This window comes from Fibroporia radiculosa (assembly GCF_000313525.1).
Source record: "Fibroporia radiculosa TFFH 294 genomic supercontigs, scaffold608, whole genome shotgun sequence".
NCBI lineage: Eukaryota > Fungi > Basidiomycota > Agaricomycetes > Polyporales > Fibroporiaceae > Fibroporia > Fibroporia radiculosa.
In genome coordinates, this window is record NW_012133227.1 from 24,808 (window position 1) to 42,223 (window position 17,416).

Sequence of the window (17,416 nt, forward strand, 5' to 3'; positions counted from 1 at the left end):
TGTAAGCTCGGATTCGATCGCAGTGTGAAACAGTGGAACTGTATAGCTATTGATCGGTATTTGCCGAGTGGCTGTAGGCCGCGCCCTCCGTTGATCAGCCGTACTGAGGCATACGGTAAGGGTTCCGCTCATCGTTTCGACTCATTATTCCTCAAGATGCCGCGAGGTATGTTTGTATTCATGCTTGTATGTTTTCTCGTCTGTGCTCATATGTATCTTCAGTGTACAAGCCAGGAAAAGTATGACTGCGCGAGGTCCGCTATTCAACTTGTATTGATTGTTATGCCAGGTAGCGATCATCCTCCAAGGACGCCAGGCAGGCAAGAAGGTTGTTGTCATTAAGCAGCAAGACGAGGGCACCAAGGAGAGACCATACCCCCATGCTATCGTTGCTGGCATCGAGCGCTACCCATTGAAAGTCACGAAGCGCATGGGTTCAAAGAAAGTAGCGAAGCGGAGCAAAATCAAGCCTTTCATCAAGGTGCGCATGTTCCAGTTTCGGTTTTTTATTGGTTACATATGTCTGGACTGCTAGGTGGTCAACTACTCGCATCTATTCCCCACACGATACGCGCTTGAGCTGGAGGGATTGAAGGGCACTGTTGCAGCGGATACCTTCAAGGAGCCCTCGCAGCGGGAAGACTCAAAGAAGCAGATAAAGAAACTGCTGGAGGACCGATACACAGGCGGAAAGAACAAATGGTTCTTCCAACCTCTTCGAGTACGTTCCCTTGGTATATCTGCTCATTCGTATCTAAACTGTATTTTTCTTCAGTTCTAGGTGTGACCGTCTGTTGTAGTGCTGTCGGGGGGAGTTTGCAAAACCACTACATGTACATCACATGCTTATTCATGACGCATGCCTCGCATATCACTATTGTGCTTTTTCGGTCTTATGCTATTTCGCGGTGTTTTGCTGAGAAGTTCCGAGTTTGTCCTGCTGCAGATGATTGTTCACTGAAGGTCTGCACCGCGTGGACGCTTAAGAGTACAAACATGTCTGCAGTGGCTTCTCAGAATGGACCTCACTGATATCTCTCACGGCGTCTTCTGAGGTATGCCCTAATAAATCTTGACGTTAGTTGTTGCGAGGCGAGCGTATCTCATCGGCGTTCCTCTCGCACCCGTCCTCATGGTCGTTTTCGATATCGGGCATCGGCTGCTATTTACTCGTTCGACGGATACTTTGAGCTATTGCTGGTGGGTGAGTCGTAATCGGAGTTGTCAGCCATGAACTACTATTTTTTTAAACTAATAACGGTCTACCGGCTAGTGCGTTGGGGCCTCTGGGCAGAACGGCCTTGATTTGTCGTGGATGCTGACTGAACATGCCTCGGAGCTCGCTGAGCGGAGTGCACATGTGTGGACGGCATCACTCGGTGCCTTTCTGATAATGTGTTCTCGACTTGTATCCTCCATGAATATGACCCAGGCATTCCTTTGGAATCGGGAATCTTAATCCAAAATTGCTCATCGCCGTCTTACTCATATTTTTGACTTATGGAATCAACTAGGCACGTCAATGAATGCAAGGATGCGCTACTACGTATCGGCAGTGGTGCGGTCAGCGATGGCACCGCATATGGTCAGATCACCTTCGCATATTCGTCATTGATTGAACTCACCTAATCGCCGCTGAACGTTTTAGCAGAGGCACAAAAGTGTCCGTGGCTGTCTGGACGTTACCATGGTCCCTTCGGCAAATGCGTGCGTGCGTGCGTGAGTGCTGCCAGCGTGATGGTGATGCACTGAGGTGTATTTTCCACCTTTGTACACCTCGGGGTCAAACCACTCGTACGTTCAGCGGTTCGTGTGAATCAACCTCCTGTTCTACACCTTTATATATGCAGTCTTCTGCAATGTTCCCATGTCTGCTTCTCCTCTCATTTTGACCCCTTCAAAGAGGTTTTGTCAACAGACCTGGACTTGAGGACACTGCGTCCATGATGATTTATGGCGATTCGCTCTTGGTGGTATCGCTGGTTTTTACGCTCTACAGCGCTGTCAATGCCGCCGCAAATCCGGGTTTGATGAAGAGGGATGTCGCGGCTGTATGTATAGAAATCGCGCAAGCCATCTCGTCGGCATCAGAGGTGTTTTACCCTCGTATGTTCCCTCTCCTTTATGTGAAATCGAGTCCATATTGAAAGTTGCTTCCTAGCTGAGTATTATTATCTCGAAGACACACTGCACTACATTTCGTCCAGCTCGCAGGTCGCTACATGCTCAGTGGAGCCGGGTACAACGGCAGATGTTGGCGCCATAGTGAGGCTCAATACTACAGCTTGCTGTCTTCAATCTGAATCTCACTCTCTGTCAGCTACAAATACTTGGAAGCACTCAAACGCCGTTTGCTGCGCGTATTTCCTCATTCTGTGCATCTTGTCGATGTTTACGATGCGTCTTGTTGCAGGTAAAAGGTGGTGGGCATGCTTCTAACCCAGGTTTCTCCTCGACGACGGGGGTGCAGATTGCCATGGCTCGCTTCAATGGAGTTACGTATGATTCGACTACTCAGACAGCTGAGATCGGCACGGGGCTCATCTGGGATGACGTTTACGCGGCTCTGGAACCCTTTGGTGTGAACGTCGTCGGAGGGCGGGTCACTGGTGTTGGCGTTGCAGGCTTCACGCTGGGCGGAGGTAACGTCATGAGGCTTACATTTTGATCAGCATTTTCTGATTTCTTGCGTTGGCTGGGTTACAGGATTCTCATTCTTGACTAATCAGTATGGTTTAACTATTGATTCCATGGTGTCGTACGACCTAGTGCTTCCAAATGGCACTGCTACGACAGTGACTGCCTCATCAAATCCAGATTTATTTTGGGCTTTGAAGGTGAGGACAGCGCGTTTCCAGATCTGTTACAATGCTCACATCTTCTGCAGGGTGGTTTCAATAATTTTGCAAGTCAGAAGTTTGATAAATCCGTATCGGGCTGACAGTGTGTTTGTTAAGGGGATTGTTACACAATTCACTCTGAAGGCCTACCCACAGGGAGAAGTTTGGGCAAGCAAATCGCTGCTGACCTGATAGAGGATCTTGGCTAACTGTCAGACTGTTCGTAGGGTGGTATAATCCTTACTTCGGAGATCGACCAAGTCGAGACGGCAACTGCTAACTTCTATGCCAACGTGACTGATCCAAAGGCTTCTATCATATCAACATTCAATTATGACCTCGGCCTAGTATGTTGTATTATCTTTGATTTTGTCGCAACAGCGCTGACTTCTTGTGCTGCAGACTATTGCCGAAATTAACATTTTCTATGATGCACCCGCTCAGCCAGACGGCATTTTTGACGAATTTTTGGCTATCCCAGCGCTGCTTCAGGATATATCCACCCGTTCCTTCCTATCGCTCGTTCTCTCCGCTCCAAGCAACGTTACTACTGGTCTGCGGTCAGTGAAGACTTCCGAACATCCTTACTTGAGCTGAATGGTAGTGACTATTGTAGCGGTTACTTCGATACTGTATCTTTATATGAGATCACTCCATCAATAATGGAGGCTATTGTCAACGAAACGGAAGTATGTGCATTTCTGGTTCATAGCAGTTTGAACCTCGCTGACATATTTGCAGTTTTGGTCCTCCAACCTCGCTCTCGAAGTTCCTGGCTTATTTGTCAGCTACGACGTCGAGCCCTTCCTCCCCAATGCGTTCTCATATGGATCAGATTCGGCATGGCCTCCTACTCGTACTCAGACGGTCCTGCCATTGAACATTTATTACGGGTGGGGTTTAGAGGCTTCAGACTCCCTCATCAACCAAGTCATGCAAGAAAGCGCAAGCTATCTGGCTCAGCTGGCTGGTGTAGCCAGTGCAGCGCTGTATCCCAACTATGCCATCTACGACACACCGTTGGCAAATATGTACGGGGACAATGTTGCCATGCTGCAGGAGATCAAAACCCAGTACGATCCGGATAATGTGATGAATCTTGCAGGCGGTTGGAAGTTCTGAATGTACTACTCTTGCTAAGGACATAATGATGTATCATGATGGATCTATTCTGCTAGCTATATTTTCAACTAGGGATTTTGTCTACGATTGATCTTGCAGTGTACTCGCGATGTGTACAGTTTCGTTTATGGCGTAAGCTCAATTGCACGTTTGGCCCGAGAGCCTGGCAAATGAAGATGCATCTGACCAAGCTGAATTGGCTTAAGCTTGTGCAAGGTTCGAGGCTGGCACTGTTCCTACCCCGTTTCGTACCGCCGCGTCGTGCGACCCCGTATTTGTACTCTCCACTGTCACTATCACTGCAAGTTCGAACACGGGGTATTCTAGAGATTGCATGCGAGTCAGGATTGTTTCCGACGCGATTTGTCCTTCGGCCTCGGTAGTCGCCCAGCAGAGGCTTGTACCCCAGCATGCTTCACACGCGTTGCTCCTGCATCCCTGGACACGCACAAGGCGCATGTAAAGGATGCACAGCCAGCTATGCTTACAGCTTCTGGTGAGAGCGTCGTCGACTAAGCCTCCCTCGAGTCCTCCCCGTTGACAACCTGGCTCCAATCCCACACATGCCTGCGAGTTCACTGCAAGTCACCATCCCTGTTCTGCGCCCCCCTTTCCATGCTCATGTAATCTCTGCGCCGGCATCCCCAGCGAGCTGGGTGCATCAGCACTCCACATTCCAAATTGCTTCGTCGCAACCATCCTCCCCGGTGCAGGTTTCGCCTCTCCCAATCTGGGCCGCAGCGCTTCCTCCCTCTCGCGCGCAAGTCGTTTTTGATAGCACCAAGTCACAATCATCTACTCTTGTATCATCTCCAAGCTACTTGTCCGCGTTGGATGCGGATGCGCTCCCGGTGCATTACGTGGAGCCGCCTTCGCCCAGCGTCGCATCCTTAGTGGAAATGTCTGTGCATACACCTTCGAGAACGGACTTATTGGGAGAAGATTTTGACGTCCCAAGCCCTCAGTTCCTTTCTCCTATTCATCCGGACTATGTGTCTCCCCAAGAGAACTCTCAGTCATCGCTGAGCACGAACATGCTCGGCACACATCAAGATGTCCGTAGTGTGTCAACGATATCGACCTCACCTCCGAAGAGTCCACCTTCTGCTACGGCGCTGTCATCTTCTGTGAACCAGCTAGCAAACCGCAGCCGGTCAACCACGCTGGTAGAGGACGATCTCCAGCCCTCGCAAGCCTCTTGCTCGTCCTGCTTCTCAGGGTCCGGATCTCAGACTCGCCATTCCGTTTTCTACATGAGAGACGAGATGGTGGTACTGGATGTAAGTGCACGTACGTCGATATGACGTTGGAATATGGCTAAACCTGAGATGTAGGTATCCGGTTGTTTGTACAGAGTACATCGCCACTTCCTAGAGCGGAACTCTGAATTTTTCCGCAAGATATTCTCTGGATGTACTAGCGAGGATGCAAGTACCGGGGGCACAGATGACACGGCCATCGTGCTTCCTGGGGTCGGACAACATGAGTTTGATGTCTTGCTAGATTTCCTCTACTACCGGTACGTGATCGTGATTGCAGTGCCTTGCACATGGATAGCCAGTTCATTCTCATCCGCTTAGGGTATTCGAGGATGAAGCAGTGTCTTTGAGCGAGTGGATTACATTGCTGAATGTGTCTACGCGGCTGCGTTTTTCCAGAGTCCGGGCTTGCGCCATCCGTGAGATCACCGCTCGGCGTGAGTCACTCAGTGCGGTCGAGATCATCGTACTTGCAATCAGGCATGACATACCTGGATGGCTTGCGTCGGCTTATGCGGATCTGTGCCGTCGGACTCATCCCTTGGACGATCTGGAAGCGGAAGAGCTGGGCGCACGTATCACTGCTCGAGTTGGACGTGCGCGCGAGACAATTCGCGACGAGACCTATAGAAGCTCCCAGGAGAAACGGAATGGAAATCGCTCCAGTGGCTCGGAGACTCTAGATGAAGAGATAGTTTCTAGGGTCGTAATGGACGTTTTCTGGCTCGGGGATGGGTCGAGACGTATATGAGGGCCACTGTTGTGCTTGTGAGTATTGTCGGGAGTTCCACCTGCATGCAGTAATGGCTTGTATGGTTTGTATTACCTCGATCTAGGCTGCATCTCTATCCCACTGTCCTTTAGCCGATAATCGCGCAGGTGCGTCTGTACGGCAGTGTTTGCTGTGTACTAGTATGCAAGCGATCATTCTGCACTGGATGAGCGGCTTGGAGCCGAAATGGGCAAGTCCCAGCTACAAATTCGTGCGGCTCTGTAAGGTTTGCTTCTTGAGCGGTTCCACGGCTCGTGGGCCGCCCATTTATTCTTAAACGTTGGTACAGATGATAGAGTGCTACTGGTCGCCCCACTCTCTTGCTCTCCCCGAACTCGATTACAATGTCCAGGTCTCCTTCGCCCTTTGACTTTTCGACGTCGCCTATACCATCTCGCGTGTCCTCTCCTGCTCCGAGTCCGAGTCCTTCTCTACGTTCTCCTTCGCTGCCTCCTTTGCCTCCGCTCCCGCCGACTTCATCAGCCAAGCGGCACCCAGAGTATTATCTCGATGATGAATTGGTAATCTTTCGGGTAAGCGCCACAGTCTATCGGTCGGTCTACGCGTGCACCTGACGCTCGGACATGCGCATGTAGGTCGAAGACAAGCTGTTCAGGGTCAATCGTTATTTCCTCATCCGCGAGTCGGAATTTTTCCGCACCATGTTTGAGCTTCCCCCAGGTGCAGCAGATGTGGAGGGTACCCACGACGCCGCTGCAATTCCACTACTCCAAGTGACTTGTTCCGAATTCGAGGCATTATTGCATTTTGTGTATAAAGGGTATGTCCCAAGATTCTACACTCCGTTTTTTCTTACATGAATTGACCTGCGTTAACGTTGTTGTCCCTCAGGATGCATGACGACAACCAACTCAATCTGCCTCAATGGATAGACCTCCTCTCATTCTCAACCCGCTTCATCTGTGACAGAATACGCGAGCGTGCCATTCGTGAGATCGACGGGCATTATCCTCGAGTTGATCCTGTGGTAAAGATCGTGCTCGCGACGATGTATAGTATTCCCCAGTGGCTGGCACCATCGTACGAGGCGATCTGCCAACGGGCGAACCCACTTGAAGTGGATGAAGCAATCAAGTTGGGAACAGAAACTACTACTTTGCTCGCGAGGGCGCGCGAGGCCGTTCGTCAAGAGCCAATCGAGTCGCGTCCTGCTTTGACCCCCCCTCCACCGGAGAGTGGAGGGGTTGCTTGGCCGGGACTCACTACGACGGATAGCTATGAGCCATATCGCTCACCTCGCGTAGCGGAAATTGTCAGAGAAGTCTTCTGGCCTCCCTCACCTGAAGCACCTCTCGGTGCATAGATTGGATCTTTAACATCGCGGTGTGGTCGGATCGATCATGGTTGATTCCTATCTAGAAAATATCAGGTCAGAGGCTGATGGTCCTTGATATGCTTGACATTGTAAAACCTATTGTAGCTATGATACTCCCTTGGGTCGAATTTGTTAGTAGACACGCTTCTTACCGCGCGGGCCGACGACGCTCATTCTCATGACTTGAATATGCTTCTTGCTCCGCATAACGGAAAAACGCCCGGGTGCTTTGCACAACTCATTCAAATGCAGATCTGCTGGCTTCACCGCATCCGACACTGTAAAGTTCTCATGAGTGGCCTCTCTCACTATAGCCAGACCACTGACTTCGGAACCAGAGCTGCCTGGGTACGCATCGTGAGAGCGGTCGGCTCATATGTTCGTGGCAACTTCGTGCTGCTTGAGTATAATTTGTTGTTGCTCCTCTCTCAGCGATACATCACGCATCATGGCTTTACGGGCGCGTACTCGACCTGAGCTCGACTCCACCAACCTCGACGAAGATAAAGTGGTTTCCGGGCTGGTATATGAGAGCGGCCAGGGATCACTAACACTGACATTTCAAGATGTGCCGCTGTCGACAACATCGACAGCACGCCATCCTCGTTTCTTCATGGACGAGGGTGTAGTATTCTTACGGGTGAGCCCTCTGTGTTCACCGCATCCCGACTTCATAACCAGGTCTCGGAACCAGGTTGCAGATCCCGTAACCGAACATGATTGTCTTTTCAAAGTCCATCGATATTTCTTGGAACGCGACTCTGAATTCTTCCGCGACATGTTCTCGTGTCCTTTGGGAGGTGCTAGCGTGGAGGGAGAGACTGAGGAAAGCGCGATTGCTCTTCCAGGAGTGACGCGCTTTGAACTGGAATGCTTGCTGTCGTTTCTATATAACGGGTGAGCGACTTGACAAATATGAGACGACAATACTCACCATTTGGCCTTCGCAACCGTGCATCTGCTATTTCGATCTTCCTGACCATACCACAGCATGTACGAACGCGATGTGAGCATAGATGAATGGGTGGCAATACTGTCCATTTCGTCGCGGTTTTTGTTCGATAGGATTCGCGAACGGGCAATCCGGGAGATAGCCACGTATGCTCCTCCGCTGGATCCTGTCGAACGGATATTCCTGGCGACGAAGCACGACATTCCGCAATGGCTTAGACCTGCTTACATGGACCTGTGCATACGCCCGGAGTCACTTACAGAGGAAGAAGCACAGAAGCTGGGTCTACCCACTGTCGTACGCCTTGCGCGCGCTCGGGAACAGCTGTCGCAAGGGCGGAGAGAGACAAGGCGCGAAACCTTCGATGACTATTCAGTAGATGCACTTACCGGGTGCGGATGCAAATCGTGCAGGGAGGCACGGCGTACTGCGGGGAATGGAGGGTACCCAATAAATACCGAAAGGGTTGTAGACATCGTCACTGAGGTGTTCATGTTATAGCGGTGAGAGAGCTTGTGGCTTGTGTCTGACGTCCAACGGAGCAGTGTGGTATATCGATAGTCTTGAATGATTAGATTTTAATCAGCATAGTTTTATTGCCAATAGTACTTGTGTTGGCTACTATTGCGTTAATAGCTGTGAGCATGCAGTGGTTTATGTTTTTTCTTTCAGGAAATGCTCTCCAGACGTAAGTACTGCGGCGCTGATGTGGCAAGAAAATCACTTTCGAAACCTTAGCGCTTCAGCGCTAAAGCGGGACCATCGCGCGCCCAAGTTGCCAATCCCAGCGCCTTTGACATCAGCACGACATCATCAGGACCACTCGACTATTGACTGTGAAAAACCCTTTTGAGCTGAATTTCAACCATAAACGTTCATGTAATGCACGACAAACTAGAGCTTATTATACAGGCTTTCTTGCGTCCGACCGAATTTGCCGTAGTCGCAATCGAGACCCAGGAAGCTCCGGATTCGGCTTCACTGTCGGATCGCACACGCGCCGACGCTGAGACAGGTGGGCGCGAGTATAACATCGAAAATAACTATACGCACACGAAGTTGCTGGTTGTTGTATCTCATCAAGATTCTCACAATATGGAGAATGAATCAGGATGGTGAGTTGTCCACGGATGCAACGGAATGTTATTTGCAATTTTGTAGTGTAATATTATTTGAACGGAAGACAACACCCATTGCACTTGATATTTCTAGCCTGCTTCTGTTCAGCGATTTTGGACCAGAAAAATCTGTGAACTAATTCCCCGACTAGCGTTTTCATATTTAGAACCAAACAGACTACTTTACAGCCGCAACCACATCATTCTCAATATGCCCTCGAACATATATTCCAAATTACCAGTGGCTTCTCGATAACTATGGCTCAGTCACGGCGAAACAACATCGATCTGCGTCCTTCCTCTACAACCAATACCCTAAATCAACCAGGGACAGGTGCGCTCATAGAACATAGATGGCTTCTTTCCAGTTTTCACTATCATTTTAGAAATGGTACTGACAATTAATCCTGGCCATGATTCCGCCTCTCAGCCACTTTCTTTGATCACTCGCGATTCGCAAGGATTGAAGCTTGTCCTAGAAGCATACCGACGTCTTAGAAAAATATCCGGTATGTAGCGTTCAACCCTGTATGATGTCACATCATATTATACATCGCAGTGGAGCTGACTCCATTGATATTCGAAGCTACCCAACAGGCACGTTATGAAGCCGCGGTTATATACAAATGGCTCGCTCCTTACCTCGCCGAACCTAGTCGGATCCCCATGCGTGCGTCATACCCATAAAGTTCCTTATCGCGCGGCAATTCGATTGACATACTCGTGAAAGTGTCATCTATCCCTCCGGATATCCGCATTCTCAAAAAACCCTTGCACACCCTTCTTTCAGCCGCCAGCGCAGGCATTCCAGGCGACGAGACTTCAGATATTGCGCTTGTCAGAGAAGATTGGATACGAAGCAAGATAAAGCATGACTTGATCCCAAATTGTCCAGGGACATCGTCTCTGCGGTTAGTAGTTTACGTTGTCATGCTCCGGCAAGACTGAGTGTAATCCAATGCTCGAAGAATACGGATAGGGACATATAACGTCAATGGACAGCTGCCATCTCAAGATCTCTCTCCCTGGGTCGGGGGTCGACTCGACGATTCGGAGCCGCTCCAGAAGGAACATTTGACGACGAAAAACTCAATAGAAAACAATTCCGGTAAGTCATCCCTCATAAGATTCCGGTTGACAATCATCGGGAGATGTTCGGCACTGGGGGAGTCAGAAAATCAGTTTGGTTATTGACGGTAACCTTGAATCTTACTAATTCGCAATTAGATTCAATTTCCCTGGCAAGTACGCTAGTCGAGACGTCATCACATTCAAAGAGTCCAGATATAATTTCCTCAGATTTGTCGGACTCGGATCTCTTGGTTTTCGCTTTCCAAGAACTCGACCTCTCTACTGAAGCTCTGTTGTATTCTACCAAGACTGTACGAGAAGACGCCTGGTGCGCGGCGTTGTTTGCTGGCCTGGGTGAGAAGGCTTCATTATACGAGAAGGTAGGCCTAATAATTTCTATTCTGTCACGACAGTTTTGATCAAAAATACGTAGCTCACATCCAAACAACTTGTCGGAATGTTGCTTGTGGCGATCGTCAAAAAGGAGTTGAAGTCATGTTTTGTCGACATCAAATCTGCCTCGGTAGGGTCTGGAATACTGGGCATAATGGCAAGCATTTCTATGCGAGACTTCTCTTTTTTTTCTAAATATTACATTAGGGAAATAAAGGAGCTACCGCGCTTCGACTAACATATGTCCCGCCCCTCTCGTCCAAAGTGCATTCCCCTAAGCCAACTGTTTTAACGTTCGTCAATTCTCATCTTGCGGCCTTTGACGAGATGTACGAAAGAAGGAATGCGGATTTCCATGATCTGTCGAAGAGACTGATGTTTGACTCGGGGATTCCCGCGCCGTCGATACAATCTGAAGATGGTCTAGATGCCCCGATCTTGCCCTTGAATATTTATGAGACTGACGCTCTATTTTGGATGGTGGGTGAAACGCTTTGTGTAGCATTATTCGTCTCTCATCGTGCCTCTTCCTCCAGGGTGGTCAGTTTCACCCGTTTGCGCCTAACTTGTATCTCAGTTGAAGGGAGGTGCAGACCTCAACTATAGAATCAATTTGCCCGACATAGACATACGTCAATTGCTACGTTCTCAATCAGAATCCCGAGATCTCGACTGGAAAATTCTTCTCGGTTATGATCAGGTCTCTAGAATTGCCCTTTTATCCGAGTTGATTTGCTCAAACCAGCCTCGGTGCAGCTGCGGCTTGCAATGCGGACCAACAAAGCCTTTGAACTATTTTCTGAACATCCCATTACGCACCCACCGTGTGTTACGCGTCATTTGCCCCTTGGCGAAGCTGACAGAACTAAATTTTGGTTCCTTAACCTAGTTCTTATAGATTCAGCGCCGGTATTACTCCAGATGACCAAGGATATGACACGAAGTGGGGCTTTGATCCTCCGTAACGCCTTTTGCACTAACACGCGCTGCGCAGACGGAAGCCAGGGTGGACCGACCGGATTTTATACCTTCATTCAGCTATGGTGGAATTGAAACAATTCAAATATTCTAGTCATCCCGAGATCACAATGAGCGACCACAGGCCTGTGTCTGCAGATTTCAGGATGACGGTGCGTCATCACAAATGTGTCGTGCGGAAGAACTTTAAATAAACGCCCCGCGGGATGTTACAGACGCCGCTGTTGAACAGAGTCGCCTACAATTCTTTCATCGAGGACACGTGGAAGCTCGTGGCCTCTATGGAAGATGAAGATGTCACCCCTAAAGTAAGGCTGAGTGATTCGATTGTGGATCTTGGCCAGATATCGTGCGTGATTGGAAAGGTGTACTGGTGTATGACTCAACGCAATTTTTCTCAGCTATCGGCAACGCGCCACGAAGACCCTTGATCTGGAGAACATCGGGCAGGTCCGTCACACAGTTTCAGCGTTTTCCTCATTCGCGCTCATGGATGTTGAAGGTGCCATGTATCTATCGCTTTATTGGCGCGAACACCGAGCAGATCCCTCGTAAGCTGCTTCATGCATTTATTATTATTCGATCTAATTGTATGCATATCATGAAGATCCCGAGTGGCTAACCATTGACAAGATGACGGTGCGCTCCGAGGTTGCATAGGTGCTTTGACGCTTACCGGAACAAATGGACTCGATTGCAGGGCCTCATTTTACCTGGTCAACGAACGACGCTGGCTCTATCAACAGAATTAGACAACAATGTAACGTCACGTTTGAATCGTGGCACGACGAATCTGGAATTTACCCTGGTCCTACACATTGCATATTCCAAAGATCACTTTATTACTGTCATTGGAAAATATGGTGTGTGCTCGATCTCCGCCTAGATAACGGATCAGGCTGATCTATCAGGAAGAGCGCACATGCTTTGCCAACGATGTGACTTGGCTGACGCGATTACCTGGGCCTATCAAATCGCTCAGGAGCCTATCCGAGCTGCTCCCGGAGGAGCACATGATGAGCGCTCCCCGGGAAATCATGCTGCTGATCAAATGGATCATGAGCAATGCAACGGAAGTTGTGGGCGTTCCACAACACCTTGCGTGGGTTTGAATCTCACTTGATATGTCCAGGAAGGAATTTTCCTTAAACCCGGAGATGAAGAACTCCTTCACAGCATACGCGAGGTCAGCCTGGATGTTTGCTGTGAACGGCTAAGAACATTGCTAAACACACCGAAAAGTGCCTAGATGTCGGAACAGAGTTCGACATACTTCGACATACCAATGACAACGAAAGACTGGCTCTAGCTGTCGCGGATACACTTCTTCGATTCCTTGCGTCATTGCCAGAGCCAATCTTCCCGACGCCACTGCATCAAAGATGTGTCGAGATTACGAGTAAAGAAGAAGCGTTTGAGGTTAGTCTTAGACTACGTCGGTGGCACTGCGGATGACCTTGCGACCACATGGTCTGCATCTCATAGTTGCTCAACGAGTTGCCAAGTGTATCTCTAAACGTACGTCTGGCTCCTTGACGCCACATGGCGTATGGGACCTTGGTAGCATAGTGCCGAGCAGCTGATTTTGTAAGAACCTAGGTGTGGATATCTGTGACAGCCGTACTGCATTACATCACGCAACAATCACCCTCCAAGAGGCACACTGAGCAGCTTGGTGAGTTGATTTTGCGGCATATGCATCAATCTCCGACCGATGCATGCGGATCTAGTGGCTGTGTTCGCATCTGTTCTACTGCGTGAAACAGACGTCCCCATATCGATTTTAGGCAAAAGGAATTTCGTTCGCTACTTCATTGCGTGAACCTGGATGCTATTCTGGGCGATCGACATAAATATGGTGGAGTGGATTAATAATAGCTAGCGTATGTACAATGCGGGGCCGTGTAAGCTACTATAAAATACGATGGCAAGCACTGTGTTCGGTGAGCCGATGGGTGTCTCTATGGATACATTGCAACAGCAACGAACGCGAAAGATGAGGAGAGATACTAATTAGTGTGGACAAACAAAAATGAACGTGTTCACGCTAGTGTGAAATCCGATTACACCGTCCAGGATAAAGTGTCCGTTTCACTTAAGTTGACCAGAACTGTGGCGTCACTCCTATCAGCCTAGAACCGCAACGCTGCGCAGAGACTGCGCCTACACTTAGTACTTACACAGGTACGTATGTACACGCGATGCCGCGACGTTGGCAGTTTGCGCAAGTCTGGCGGCCATCACACTTTAGTTTGCGGCCTTGATGTCCGTATTCGTCACTATGTGAACACCAACAAAATACACGAGGCTATTCACCTCTGCAAAATTGACATGCCATGGGAGTGCGGCGTGGAGTTCTTGGGGATTGGTAATCATCCTCAGGCTCGGAATGCCCATTGTTCTGACTGGAGCCCGCCTAGCAGGACAGGTTATACGTGAGGACCATGCATACCAGTCATGCTCGAGGACCAGCTTACCTGCGTGCTGCTCATTAATCCGTGTGTTTACTTTGAGTAGTGAATAGGAGTCTGTGAGTTGACTGAAGAAAGAAATACAACGGAACTCTGAGGGTAGAATGCCAATCCAGCTCGAGGGTACAGCTGCTTATAACCCTGTACACTCACTGCCACACCCGCCTTGAACGCTGGAAGCTTCTGGCTTGAGTCATAAGGATTGATGAGTTGCCTGCTCATGCTTCACTATCCCGGCCGAGATTGTGACATACCACTGGGGACCCTGGTATGGCACGTAACCCCGACAATGCCACAATTGGTACAGGCGAGCGCAGATGCAGTGCCAAGTGTTTCAAATTCTGGGTGCTGTTTTGCTTACAATTACGTTCTGGCCCATGCTCAGCGGAGGAGTATCCCAATACAGCTCCAATATCTCGGTAGGAACTATTCGTCGGAACCATGCCGCGGCTAACGCGCAAGATTTCTATTCAGTTTTGCTTACGGAAACCCGCGAAAAACCAGACACCAAGACTTTACATCCCTCGGGTCGCCAGAGTGGATCGGTCGCGGACGTTCTATACTCTTAGTTCGCGGGAAAGATGCAACCGGACGAGGCAAGGCCTCAGAGCTGTCGGTCAGTGGACGAATCGGTCGCAAATCGGAAGAGAACCATGTGGATGCTGACCCATTAAGAACATGACAAATGTTGGCCATAACTGTCCGACATGCTCACCAAGGCTCGTATGACCGGAAGTCAAGCGCTCTTACCTCGTTACCTGATACTTTGCCAAAGTAACCATATCAGTGGTACAGTGCTGGTCAGTCCGGCTATAGTACCGGATTCCTCGTGAAGACCGATCCCGGGCTGTTCACCGGTGAACGTAAACTTATCCTATCCGAGCAACACGTCAGCGGGGGTTCGGACGTGCGTCGGTGATTGTGACATATCTCAGCAAACGTGACGCCAACCGCAATGCTTGCATCCTAATTGATACAGCTCCCGAGTATCGCAAAAGAGCTCAAGAATTGGGATGTGGCGTGCACACCATTAAAGCGCGGGCTATGAGCGGACACAGAGACATGGTGTTTCATCTTAGCAGAGGCTCCCTGGCAACAATCTCCGGAAGCATTGGCCGCGGCAACGCTCCCGGACAAAAGGTCTGAGATCATAGCACGATGCGCGCCTTGGAGTCTGTACGGGGACGCTGAAACGACATTGGCCCAGGTAGTGCGGAGACCCCATTGAGATATGTCGGGAAAGAGGCTGCGAACGCCGAAGACTAGAACATCAAGCCACCACTAGCTGGATATGCACAACGTGTCGTCTCCGGAAAGATATTGAACGTCTTGCCGAGGATTGGGGATCCTCACGCAGGAGCAGATCTCTGAAGCGCTGAGCCGCGCAGGCACGCGCTGCGGAAGCATTCCCGCCCACGTGTGCCTGAGCTTGGCCAAGAAACATGGCTTCCACGTGTGCGCATGGCTCTGAGGACTCGCCGATGGCGATGCACGAGCACAGAAAGGGACAACGGAGAGGTGTCGACGTGCTGCTCGCTTCATTGGCACAGGACTATGGCAGATAGACGGTACTTCTCTTATTCGCCAAGTTAACATTTTCTCATGCAAACAGCTTTTTGTATGCTTTCTTCTCCTTATTCTTTTTCTCCTTCTTCCACTGGCGCACTTTATCCAGTTCAGCCAAGATGGCTTTGTCGTCCTTGACGAGCTTGTTCGCAGCAACAAGGTCTTCCTCCGCTCCATCTTCGTCGTTGAGGATCACGTTTGCAAGAGCGCGACGGTACAGGGCTTTTGCTATCTCACCCGTCAAAACCAGAACGCCATCATGCTAAGAGAAGGAGCGCACCCTTGTCCGCGTCATTGAGCTGCATCTCGAGCGCCCGATCCGTTGCGCGGAGAGCAACTCCTGCATTTGCCGACCCTCCCCCTCGAAGAGCGGCCAATGCCGAATTCAACAGTAGCGGTGCTAGCAACATGTCGTAAGAATCCTTGAGTTCCGGGGGCGCATCATCCGGCAGCACTGGATGAATATCCAAATATCGTATAGATTCTGCGCAGGTGGAGAGTTAGCTCCGGCGGAACCAGGCATATGTGATGCTGATGATGGTACTTGCTCTGCCACTTGACAAGGGCCTCTTCTGCCTTGCCTTCCTTAAAGAGTTTATTCCCAAGCTCTCTCACCTCCCGTGCCACTTTCAGGGCCGCCTCCGGTTTCTCCATGACATCCTGTCCATCGACCGGATCCTGATCTTCCGGATAGTCCTCGAATGTATCTCCGTCGGCGACTACGCTGCTCTCCGATAAGGATAGGTCGTCAGGCGAAAGTTGTCCGCACCCCACGATAACACATGGTGATACCGGCGCGTCACCCGGCGCGGTAGGTGAGTTTTCGATCGCACGGACGGACGACTTCCCGCGAATCACTTCGCCGAAAACAACGTGCTTGTCATCCAGGTGCGGGGTAGAGTTACAGGTGATGAAGAACTGCGAGCCGTTCGTGTTCTTTCCGGCGTTTGCCTAGAGGTAATGTAAGAGATGCGGATTGGCGGGAAAGGTAGTGCAACACACCATGGAGAGGAGAAAACGTTTCGAGTGCTTCACCTCAAAGTTCTCGTCCTCGAATTTCTCACCGTAAATTGATTCGCCGCCGGTGCCATTCCCCGCGGTGAAATCACCACCCTGGATCATAAACCTGCGCACCTTAGCGGCTCTGCGCAGTCCGGAAGATCATGACCACATACCCTTTAATCACCCGGTGGAATGTACTTCCTTTGTACCACAGCGGCTTGCCCGATCGTCCCACGCCTTTCTCACCCGTACAAAGCGCGCGAAAGTTTTCCGCAGTCTTTGGAGTTACGTCCGCATACAGTTGCATAACAATGCGCCCGGCGGGTTTCCCGCCGATGGTGATATCGAAGTACGTGAGGGGGCGGTCTGAGGCCATTCTGAAAGCTTCACGCTGCGAACTTTCTCCCAAGAGTTTTCAATTTTCTAAGTGGCAAGAAGAGGATTCGTGGGATGTGGGTCCGTCATGGTCGTTGTTGATATACAAAGAGCAGCTGCCCTCAACGTGCGTTCGAGAATCTACCAGAACCGAGAGAATT

General features: G+C 50.0%; 5 protein-coding genes across 5 annotated transcripts; 4 read left to right on the top strand and 1 right to left on the bottom strand.

Moving 5' to 3' along the window:
• Positions 1-156: 156 nt before the first annotated feature.
• On the top strand, positions 157-3,962 carry FIBRA_01382 (uncharacterized protein; the record flags this gene model as incomplete). The annotated part of the gene is made up of 12 exons (XM_012323257.1): positions 157-166; positions 223-239; positions 290-481; positions 536-721; positions 2,414-2,642; positions 2,707-2,837; positions 2,888-2,929; positions 2,958-3,002; positions 3,068-3,187; positions 3,243-3,400; positions 3,457-3,529; positions 3,582-3,962. The coding sequence occupies 12 exons, from the start codon at positions 157-159 to the stop codon at positions 3,960-3,962; spliced, it is 1,584 nt and encodes a 527-aa protein (XP_012178647.1).
• Positions 3,963-4,525: 563 nt separating this feature from the next.
• FIBRA_01383 (uncharacterized protein) lies at positions 4,526-5,972 on the top strand (the record flags this gene model as incomplete). Its single annotated transcript, XM_012323258.1, has 3 exons — positions 4,526-5,242; positions 5,297-5,481; positions 5,543-5,972. 3 exons carry the CDS (start codon positions 4,526-4,528, stop codon positions 5,970-5,972), a joined length of 1,332 nt encoding a protein of 443 aa, XP_012178648.1.
• A 365-nt stretch (positions 5,973-6,337) lies between these two features.
• On the top strand, positions 6,338-7,317 carry FIBRA_01384 (uncharacterized protein; the record flags this gene model as incomplete). Its single annotated transcript, XM_012323259.1, has 3 exons — positions 6,338-6,526; positions 6,590-6,774; positions 6,846-7,317. 3 exons carry the CDS (start codon positions 6,338-6,340, stop codon positions 7,315-7,317), a joined length of 846 nt encoding a protein of 281 aa, XP_012178649.1.
• Positions 7,318-7,777: 460 nt separating this feature from the next.
• FIBRA_01385 (uncharacterized protein) lies at positions 7,778-13,663 on the top strand (the record flags this gene model as incomplete). Its single annotated transcript, XM_012323260.1, has 25 exons — positions 7,778-8,226; positions 8,320-8,673; positions 9,567-9,733; positions 9,786-9,908; positions 9,959-10,069; positions 10,130-10,310; positions 10,368-10,507; positions 10,627-10,850; positions 10,904-10,993; positions 11,071-11,403; positions 11,441-11,563; positions 11,620-11,687; positions 11,753-11,806; positions 11,858-11,993; positions 12,057-12,190; positions 12,243-12,291; positions 12,344-12,392; positions 12,449-12,480; positions 12,542-12,704; positions 12,757-12,920; positions 12,974-13,027; positions 13,084-13,260; positions 13,327-13,359; positions 13,441-13,516; positions 13,572-13,663. The coding sequence occupies 25 exons, from the start codon at positions 7,778-7,780 to the stop codon at positions 13,661-13,663; spliced, it is 3,576 nt and encodes a 1,191-aa protein (XP_012178650.1).
• Positions 13,664-15,912: 2,249 nt separating this feature from the next.
• FIBRA_01386 (uncharacterized protein) lies at positions 15,913-17,256 on the bottom strand (the record flags this gene model as incomplete). Its single annotated transcript, XM_012323261.1, has 5 exons — positions 15,913-16,106; positions 16,159-16,278; positions 16,334-16,829; positions 16,881-17,004; positions 17,054-17,256. 5 exons carry the CDS (start codon positions 17,254-17,256, stop codon positions 15,913-15,915), a joined length of 1,137 nt encoding a protein of 378 aa, XP_012178651.1.
• Positions 17,257-17,416: the final 160 nt, after the last annotated feature.